General features: G+C 52.9%; 3 protein-coding genes across 3 annotated transcripts; 2 read left to right on the forward strand and 1 right to left on the reverse strand.

The window, feature by feature from the left end:
* Positions 1-397: 397 nt before the first annotated feature.
* Positions 398-2,921, reverse strand: LOC102720976 (L-type lectin-domain containing receptor kinase SIT2). Its single transcript, XM_006652498.3, has one exon. The coding sequence runs from the start codon at positions 2,852-2,854 to the stop codon at positions 830-832; it is 2,025 nt and encodes a 674-aa protein (XP_006652561.2). The 5' UTR covers positions 2,855-2,921; the 3' UTR covers positions 398-829.
* Positions 2,922-4,313: 1,392 nt separating this feature from the next.
* LOC102721541 (L-type lectin-domain containing receptor kinase SIT2-like) lies at positions 4,314-6,495 on the forward strand. The gene has a single exon (XM_040523297.1). It carries the CDS (start codon positions 4,348-4,350, stop codon positions 6,379-6,381), a length of 2,034 nt encoding a protein of 677 aa, XP_040379231.1. The 5' UTR covers positions 4,314-4,347; the 3' UTR covers positions 6,382-6,495.
* Positions 6,496-7,589: 1,094 nt separating this feature from the next.
* LOC102721264 (short-chain dehydrogenase/reductase 2b-like) lies at positions 7,590-10,424 on the forward strand. Its single transcript, XM_006652499.3, has 5 exons — positions 7,590-7,729; positions 7,837-8,086; positions 8,643-8,708; positions 9,176-9,370; positions 9,812-10,424. The coding sequence occupies exons 1-5, from the start codon at positions 7,620-7,622 to the stop codon at positions 10,193-10,195; spliced, it is 1,005 nt and encodes a 334-aa protein (XP_006652562.2). The 5' UTR covers positions 7,590-7,619; the 3' UTR covers positions 10,196-10,424.
* The last annotated feature ends 8 nt before the right edge of the window (positions 10,425-10,432 follow it).

Below are 10,432 nucleotides of genomic sequence, written 5' to 3' on the forward strand. Positions count from 1 at the left end.
TGATTATATCGAGTTGTTGGACATCAGCTATGACTATGAGTGGGGACTCCAGTCTCGATCTCTCGTGTTCTTTAATCTGGATTCTGGAAGCACGACGTCTGCATCACTGATGACACCAGAAACTGTACCTGGATCAAATGGTAATTTTTTCGAAGTGACTTATATCGCAATATCTAAGACAATCGCTGCAACAGACAAATTATGGTGCGGTTGCATCGTGATTTCCCAGAAATTCAGTACCTTGCAACATAAAACATACGGTTATTGAAGATCAAATGAACTTATATTTCTCCAATACCAACTACCTCAACAAACGGAACCTACTTTTCTACTATTTTGATGGAGCAAAATATGTACAGGCCAAAGGATACTGTACCTTGTGATGTATACTAATAAATTTTGAGGCTTACCTCAAGGAATCACTGAAGCAAGTTTATTCAGAAATTTTGGCCCTTTATTGAAAAACCTGCAAACATATCAATGTTCTAGTAACTGGAACTTATCACGATACGGAACCTGCAAAGTGCAGACTCCCCGGATCCCCAATTTATGCTCAGTGATTTGGTGATTGGGAGGGGTTTCGTCATCCCGGTTACATTAGATTCGAGAGTACGGGAAGAGTGCAGACGGTAGTTATAAATCAATTGTGAACAGAGGAGAAAAATATAGTTGGAGGTAACACTCGAAACCTCTACTTTCGATCGGTTATTTCTCAACTCATGATCTAACACTTTACACCAAGGATACCGACACTGATCTTAACAAGACAGGAGGGAACTTAGTTATAGACATGGATTAACTACATAGTATTCAGCTGACGAGAACGGCCTCATCTCCCTCCGGAGAGGTCAGAGAAGGTGCCGGCGCTGGTGGAAGTCATCGGGTAGGACATGACGTAGGGGTCGAACCCCTGGTCCTGCATAAGCGCCAGCATGTTGAAGTTCTGGTACGTCGGCGACAGCTCCGGCAGCGGCACGTCGCCTTCGAGGTATTGCACGATCTGCCTCGTTCCCGGCCGGGCACCGGGCAGCGGGTGCGAGCACAGCAGGCCCAGCCGCAGCACCAGGCTGGCCTCGCTCTCGACGAAGTCGCCGTGCAGGCGCGGGTCCACCGTGTCCGTGATCGCCCCGGCGCGCCACCGGTCGAGCACCCAGTCGACCAGCACGACGCGGCCGTCGCGCGCGTCCTGCGCCACGGGCTTCCGCCCGCACGCCACCTCCAGCATGAAGGCGCCGAACGCGAACACGTCCGACGCCTTGGACGCCTTGCCGGTGTGCCCCAGCTCCGGCGCCAGGTAGCCCATGGTGCCCACCACGTGCGTCGTGTGCGGGTCGGCGCCGTGGTCGTACAGCCGCGCCAGGCCGAAGTCGCCGAGGCGGCCGTTCATGTCGGCGTCGAGCAGCACGTTGCTGGCCTTGATGTCCCTGTGCACCACCACCTGCTCCCAGTCCTCGTGGAGGTAGAGCAGCCCGGACGCGACGCCCTTGATGATGCGGAACCTCTGCCCCCAGCTCAGGCTGATCTTGCCCTGGTCGTAAAGGTGCTTGTCGAGGCTGCCGTTGGGCATGTAGTCGTAGACCAGCAGGAGCTCGCCTTTGCGCCGGCAGTAACCGAGCAGCTGGACGAGGTTCCGGTGCCGGAGCCGGCCGATGCTGACGACCTCTGCCACGAACTCCCTCATCCCCTGCCTTGACCCGTGCGCCACCTTCTTCACGGCGACCTCCGCCTTGGACGACGGGAGCACGCCACGGTACACCCGCCCGAACCCGCCGATGCCGAGGAGCCGCTTGTCGCTGAACCCGTCGGTGGCGTGGAACAGGTCCTTGTACGAGAACCTGTGCGGCCCGAACGTCACCTCCCAGTCCTCCTTGAGCTCCGAGAACATGCGCCGCCGCCGCATGAACAGGAAGACGGCGGCGGCCACCGCGAAGACGAGCACCGCCGAGGCTATCGGCAGCATGATCTCAAGCGTCTTGGACCGCGGCTTGGGGAACGTGACCGGCAAGGAGGGCAGGGAGGAAATGTTGAGCGCCGGTGCGGCGCCGTTCATCTTGAAGCTCCAGCCGAGTACGTAGTGGCGGCAGAAGAGGATGCCGGTCGCCGACGAGAAGCCGACGTACGCGGTGTCGTCGATGACGTCGGAGATGTTGACGATTTTGGACAGCAGGGGCTTCTTTGGCCGCGCCACCTCCAGCGGCGCCATGGTGACATTGACCTGCATGGTCTGGCCGTCGAAATCCACCCACACCTGCATCGGCCTGCGGTTCACCAGGCTCATGTTCTTGAACTCGCCGGTGCCATCGTCGTAGTACCCCGCGTTGTCGGCGTCGACGGAGTTGAGGCCGTTGACGTCGATCCCGACATGGTTGCCGCTCATGTCGTTGAACTCCGAGTTGAGGATGGTGTCGAACTCCACCGCGAAGAGGTGGTTGGTCGCGTTGCCGTTGTTGGCGGAGCTGACGAATCCCATGAACTGCCCCGGCAGCGCGGAGGTAAAGTTCTTGCTCTTGGCGATGATGAACATCATGCCATGGCTGCTCAGGTCCTCGAACGCGCCGATGATGCCGATGACGAAGGCCGTGGAGAAGGACTGCATCGCCGTGCTGTTGGGCGACCTGTGGAACTGGAGCGGCGCCGGGTAGAAGGCGTGGCCCTTGAGCTGGTTCGTGCCGTTGGTCAGCATGAGCAGCCCGTTGGGAGTCACCGTCGCCATGCCGTCGAAGCTGAGGTTCGCGCCGGTGAACCCGTCGAAGACGAACTGCTCGTCGGCCGCCGTCGCGGGGCGGAGGCCGCCGAGGCCGAGGAAGAGCAGCAGTACAAGAAACGGCATTTTTGGCTTGGGAAGAAGCACCATGGCTCCCGCTCTCTGCACTTCTTCGCCTAGTGCTAACTCAAGCTGAGGTTCGCGCCGTGGCGCAGCAAATGTTGCAGCTTCTATTGTAACCACTCTCAGTACTGTGCTCCGCTGTTTAGCTCAGGTTACTCAGCCACCTGTTCATTGCCTTCTGTTTGTGTGTGTGAAGCTGACCAAAGTGACCAACCAGGAGGAAAACTCAGGGGGTCCAGATACGGTCTGGGTGATTGTAGCCTGCAGTCCGGGATGGTGACGCGCGGTGAGAACGAGAGGAGTAGTCGAGTAGATTCTCCTCACTCGATCACCAACCATTCAATAATTGCGCGATCATATACGACGGCTGAAAAACCGAAAACGGGGATAGCTCCCCAACGAGACTGACATGTAGTCAAAGGTCAGCGCCCTCGGCGTCCTCCTTTACGGCCGTGTCTCCTTTCCTTTCCGGCTCCACATTAGCGCGCACAAAGTCGCCAAGGAGGTCGCGAGCGCAATAAACTCTCGGCCCCGTGGGCGCTCGCCTCTCTACCTATCTGCCACGAGCGCGGGCCACCGTGCCCAGCACACACAGGCGCACGATACAGACGCAGGGATAGCCCGGCTTTCGCGTTCGTACGAAGCTTCGCCTTCTGGGCTCTGGCTAATCTCTGCCGTTTCATCAGCACGGCTGGCATATCCTGTGAGGAACTGTGGATCACTCACCTCTCGTTTGTCTGTTCCACTCGCCGCATTTTCTGAAGGTAGTTGGGGTGTTTCAAGTGTTTCAGATCGCAAGTCAAAGCACCACCGAGCCAACTGTAGGGAGATTGCTACGCATCTGCTGCTTCCAGATTATTTTAAACACGACATTTTCTTTTGACTATCTTCAGTGACGGGGTCCCTTTTTTATGCTGCATTGAGATGACCCCAACATGATATTTTATCCTCGGAAGAAAAAAGAGGGCGAAACTGGCTGCGGATGCGTCAAAAGAGTGAGCGTCACCAACCCAATTTCGTCGTAGTTGGCTGCCCAGTGTGTCTTCATTTCGCCGTGCTGCGCTGTGATGCATTGACGCTTAGCCGCTCACTCCTATCAAACTCAGCTTAATTATTGCTCAAGCCTCGTGATTTTATCTGTATTTCTTCGACTATGATTCGTAAAATCGTTGAAATCTAAAGATAGTTTAATGCAATTTGAGTGTAGAACAACCACTGTATATGCCGATGTCAGTGCCATGGCAACCGTGCTACTTGATTCCCCGTTTTAGTTGTAACTCCCTCTTGAATCTTGATTGTGAACTTGTGACCCAGCATCAAATGTCTGAACACAAGACTTGCTATTCGAGTCAATGCCTGAACAGTGAACACCCGACACCAAATATCGCAGGCATGACTTGCGTCCCGTTTGTGCGTGCCAGCATCTGGAATCAATCAACACTACAAACACACACGGATTGACTTTATAGACAGGCAAGCAGCAACTGCAAACGGACACACCGCCGCGAGCAAAGCTCCCGATGGGTAATCACCGCCTCCTCCTGCTGCTCTTCTTGCTCGCTGTCGTTGGCTCTGACCATGGAGGTGTGCTCGCCGTCGACGAGTTCACCTACAACGGCTTCGGCGGCGCCAACCTCACGCTCGATGGCATGGCTGCCGTGGCGTCCAACGGCCTCCTCGTGCTCAGCAACGGCACGAACCAGATGGCCGGACACGCGTTCCACCCGACGCCGGTTCGCCTGCGGGGAGGCGCGGGCGGCGCCGTCCAGTCCTTCTCGGCCGTGTTTGTCTTCGCCATCGTGTCCAACTTCACCATCCTGAGCGACAACGGCATGGCGTTCGTGGTCGCGCCCAGCACGCGTCTCTCCACCTTCAACGCCGGCCAGTACCTCGGCATACTCAACGTCAGTGACAACGGGAAGCCCGACAACAACATCTTCGCCGTCGAGCTCGATACCATGCTCAACCCAGAGTTCCAGGACATGAACAGCAACCACATCGGCGTCGACATCAACAGCATGAGGTCCGTGCAGAACCACAGCGCCGGCTACTACGACGACACCACGGGGGTCTTCAACAACCTGAGCCTCATCAGCCGACAGCCGATGCAGGTGTGGGTGGACTACGACGGCGCCACCACGGTGCTCAACGTGACGATGGCGCCGGTCAGCGTGCCCAAGCCCAAGCGTACTCTCATCTCCGCGCCCGTCAACCTCTCGTCGGTCGTGACCGACACGGCGTACGTCGGGTTCTCGGCGGCCACGGGCGTCATCTTCACGCGGCACTACGTTCTTGGCTGGAGCTTCGCCTTGAACGGCACCGCTCCTCCTCTCGACACCTCGAGACTCCCGGCGCTGCCGCGGTTCGGCCCGAAGCCCCGTTCCAAGGTGCTTGAGATCGTGCTCCCGATCGCCACCGCGGCGTTCGTCCTCGCGTTGGTCGTCGCCGCCTTCTTGTTCGTGCGGAGGCGGGTGAGGTACGCCGAGGTGCGCGAGGACTGGGAGGTGGAGTTCGGCCCTCACCGCTTCTCCTACAAGGAGCTCTACCAGGCGACCAAGGGGTTCAAGAACAAACAGCTGCTCGGCACCGGCGGATTCGGCAGGGTGTACAAGGGCGTGCTCGCAAAATCCAATCTTGAGATCGCCGTGAAGAGGGTGTCGCATGACTCGAAGCAGGGGATGAAGGAGTTCATCGCCGAGGTCGTCAGCATCGGCCATCTCCGGCACCGGAACCTCGTGCAGCTGCTCGGCTACTGCCGCCGCAAGGGCGAGCTCCTGCTGGTGTACGACTACATGTCCAACGGCAGCCTCGACAAGTACTTGTACGACAAGACCAAGCCTGTTCTTGATTGGGGGCAGAGGTTTCAGATCATCAAGGGCGTCGCCGCCGGCCTGCTTTACCTCCACGAGGACTGGGAGAAGGTCGTCATCCACCGAGACATCAAGGCGAGCAATGTGCTCCTTGACGGGGATATGAACGGCAGGCTGGGTGACTTCGGCCTCGCGAGGCTGTACGACCACGGCGTCGACCCGCAGACGACGCACGTCGTCGGCACCATGGGGTACCTGGCCCCGGAGCTGGTGCGCACGGGCAAGGCGACGCCGGTCACCGACGTGTTCGCGTTCGGCGTGTTCGTGCTGGAGGTCACCTGCGGGCGGCGGCCGCTCGGCTGCATCGCGCCCGACGACCAGAACGTGCTGCTGGACTGGGTGCAGGACCACGAGCGCCGGAGCGCGGCCCTCGACACTGTGGACGCGAGGCTGTGCGGCAAGTACGACGCCGACGAGGCGAGGCTGGCGCTCAAGCTGGGCCTGATGTGCGCGCACCCCTTGCCCGACGCGCGCCCCACCATGCGCCAGGTCACGCAGTACCTCGACGGCGACGCGCCCATGCCGGAGGTGGCCCCGACGTTCATGAGCTACACCATGCTGGCGATGATGCAGAACGACGGCTTCGATTCGTTCGCCATGTCCTTCCCTTCCACCGTCACGACGAGCGCCAGCCCCATGTCAGCCGACTTCTCGGCCGTGTCCGGCCTCTCCGGTGGAAGGTGAACAAACCTCCAAACAGCACATCCGCCGTAATAACGCCAATTACAACAACCCGTACGTCAACAAAGTGTAGAGCACTAGTAACTTAGTAAGGTCACTGTTCACAGCTGATTACCAGTAGTATTGTACCCAATTAAGCAGTAAATAACAGTGTCAGTGAGTGTGTAAAGTTTCGAGAAGGCATTAGCATTTCAGCGCCGTGGGAAACTTCTCTTTCGCTCTTGACTTCGTGAGCCGTCAACCCGTCACCATTCGGAGTCGCCCTCGAGGGTAGTGGCACGGCGTCTTCGGCGGCGGCGGCGGCGGCGGCGGCCCCGGCTTACGCGGCAGGGTGAATGCGACGGCTGTTTTGTTTTCCCGCATTGGCCGATGCGATAAGGATAGCGTGCGCATACGCCACGGCGCACACGGCCAGAAAAAAGGGGACCGTAGTGCACTACCGCGCCCGTTGTTTCGCTTTGCAACCCCACGTGCAGATTGCGCGGACGTGACGATTCGGGCGTTCGGCTGGTTTGTATTTATCGCTTCATCAATTGTCCCCACCAAGTTCAAGATGGACTGCTCATTTGGTCGTTTGGATGGGCATTTCAGTCAGTCCACTCTGGCTTTCAGGCGTTTCAGCAACCTGGACTTTCTGACGAAGCTGACATAGGAGGACACACTCGCCATGCCGTATGAGTAGTGTGTACATCGGTAGCGAAGTGTGTACGATGTGGCTTTATCTTTCCAGCGAAGTCGTCGGCTAGCCGTATATGCAGGACCCAAAACACTGGCTGACGATTAAGTTTAATTATGGTCGCTGTACTCACCAGCTGTAAAGATTCCTGAACGAAGCAAAATAAATCGATACTGTCCCACGTGTTGCAAGATCTGCAACGGCAATAGACAGCTCAGAAGCGCACTGAGCAGTAAGCACACAGAACATGGGTCACTTTAAACAATCCTGCCTCCAGCATTGGAAGGGTTAATCCTAAACAACCCTGCCTCACCTAGGAAAGGAACACTGAACTGAATCTCTGTATTCTCTAAACAAATGCACACTCCTTTAATCTCCAGCTGTTAGTTTGACAGTTAACAAGGTTCTGAAAACCAGTTTTTATATGACAAACAAAGCTGTTTGAACGCTGAAAGTAACACTTCTCCCACCAAAGAGCAGGCCGAGAAAGAGTTTGATTTCAGGCCCAACAAACAGTTCAGGTCGTATCAGTTTGGGCCAAGAGGTAAGGGAAGAGGTGGAAGGGATGAACCATCTGCTCGGACGCGCCGCAGTTCACATTCCTCGCACCGCCGCGGCGAATCGGGGACGGAGAGGAACCATGGAGGCGGCCATCTCGAATCCGCCGAGCAAGAGGTTCGCCCTGCTTCGCTCGCCGTCCACCTTTCCACTGCCATCCGGAATTTTACCGCAGCTTTTTTCCGCTGCTAAATCGTGCGTTCGTGGCGCTGGCTTGTCATCAGGATCGCGCTGGTTACCGGAGGCAACAAGGGGGTGGGGCTAGAGACCTGCAGGCAGCTCGCGTCCCGGGGGCTCAGGGTCGTCCTGACTGCGAGGAACGAGGCGAAGGGGTTGGATGCGGTCGACGGCATCAGGCGCCCCGGCGCCGGGGACTCTGATGTCGTATTCCATCAGTTGGATGTCACCGACCCTACCAGCGTTGCCCGACTGGCTGATTTTGTTAGAGATCAGTTCGGCAGGCTCGACGTCTTGGTATGGCTTCCCTCGTGATTTTGGCTCTTCGATGCTCAGGGTCAGGGCCTTACAAATTTGGGAATTGGTAGTTGATACTGTTCCACTCACTGTAAGAGCTTATCAGGGAGAGAGCTTCACATTATGTTCAAACTTTCAGGCATAAACTAAATTTAGTAAACGGAGTATAAAAGTCACTTTAGTCATTTGCTGCATGCAGTATTTAATTGAATAATTTTCTTAAACTGGATAAGTGCATATTTATTCATGGATCTACATTAGAAGTACATGAACATTAGTGCATTATCCAATTCTAGGAGACATGGTAGCCATTAGCTTATTTTATTGCGCTTGCAATTGTTAAAAAGTTCAACATTAGTTGATGTTTTCACAGCTCTTGAAAACCTTACCTGTTTTCAATATACTGCTGAACTAAGCTGTGTGAATTCACAGTTCTGGTAAACAAGAGTATTGTATAACCCACTTGCATCTCTGAATACTTCTCATATAAATTACATAGAAGTTATTCTCTGTCTGCATGTGCGCTACCATAATCATGTGTTTCTGTTGTTTGTAGATCAATAACGCAGGAATTTCAGGTGTTGATCGGGACCCAGTTTTGGTTGCCAAAGTTAAAGATCAGGTAGTTGAACAGAAATTGAAAGAGAGACTGCACTTTATTGATTTGCAATTTATCAGCAATTCCTGCTTATTTCATTTTAAATTGCAGCATATAATTCCTGTTCCTAAAGTTGTTTGCAACAATCAATATAGTTGATTCTTATTGTCTACAATCATAGCAGAGATATAATATTACCTTTTTCTTGATGTGCAACGAAACACACCGCGCTGATATTTATGATTCTTTGTGAGCACAATAGGATTAGAAGCATCATCATTGTTTGAGGTTGACATACCTGAGGAAACCATGTTTCAAACAACAGATCATGTATTTATTGTCCGATGCTTTATGGCCTATAACCTGTCCATGTTGTGTACATGATTAGATCTCTCTACATCTTCTAAAAAGTGTGCATGAGACTACAAAAAGAAGAAAATATGTGTGGGCATAGGTTTGTAGAACAGCTAAACTCATATATGCATGGACAGATCGAAGGCATGGATGTAGATCAGAGAGTTGAATGGATGAGAGAAAATTCAAAAGAGACTTACGATGAAGCCAAATCATGCATTACAACAAACTACTATGGTGCCAAGCTTGTCACAGAGGCATTACTTCCTCTTCTTCTGTTATCCTCCTCGGGAAGAATTGTCAACGTATCGTCAGGATTTGGACTACTGAGAGTAAGATCTGTAAACTCTGCTCCAATTACACAGCATAAGTAACTAATTAGTTGTCTTCAGTATGTTATACTAATATATTTATGCAGAAGCATGATTAACTAGGTCTCCTTTTTTTGGATTCACTGGAATGTTAAATTCTCTAGGGACCTTGTAGGGCAATTCTTCTGTTCCCTTGTAGTTCACTCATGACCAAGAGCTTTTTCATAAGGCATTTCTATGACCTTCATGCGGTGTAACATGTTTTGTTGTGTGCAGTTTCTGTTTTTCTTATGTGTAGGATGTATCATTGTTAAAACTTATGTACATTAAAATAGTGACTAGTAATTACATTTTACTGGGGATTAAATGAAATAAGGAAGTTCTTATTGCTTCCAGCTATCCCAAGTTTCTTGCCTACACGCATGGTAATTTTCACTGAATTATATCATCTGTCTTGAGCAGAACTTCAACAATGAAGACCTTAGAAAGGAATTTGATGACATCGACAATCTTACTGAAAAGAGATTAGAGGAGCTGTTGGATCTGTTCCTAGACGATTTCAAGGCGAGCTTAATTGAAGCACATGGTTGGCCAACCGGTGGATCTTCAGCCTACAAAGTTGCCAAAGCTGCCCTTAATGCATACACAAGGATTCTTGCCAAGAAATACCCTACACTACGTATTAACTGTTTGACACCTGGTTATGTCAAGAGTGATATGTCAATGCACATGGGAGTACTGACACCTGAGGAGGGTGCCAGTAACCCTGTAAAGGTAGCTCTATTGCCTGATGATGGCCCAACTGGTGCTTATTTTGATCGGAATGGTGAGGCATCTTTTGTGTGATTGTATCATAGATTTATATACTATTTAGAGTAAATTGTCCCCAACAAACAACGTAGTTTGACTTGTGCTCAAGCCGGTACAGTAGAACTCTACATCAATATCCATGATTTCATATACTTTTCCTCTATATTCTCTAGAAATGGTTGCAACAAACCGTGTCTGGATGGAAGCATGCCGCGGTTTAAATATTGTTGCATGACTGCTTAAGGACAGAACAGAAACCGTGGTACTGATATT

The sequence above is a fragment of the Oryza brachyantha genome, chromosome 4 (assembly GCF_000231095.2).
Source record: "Oryza brachyantha chromosome 4, ObraRS2, whole genome shotgun sequence".
Lineage (NCBI taxonomy): Eukaryota > Viridiplantae > Streptophyta > Magnoliopsida > Poales > Poaceae > Oryza > Oryza brachyantha.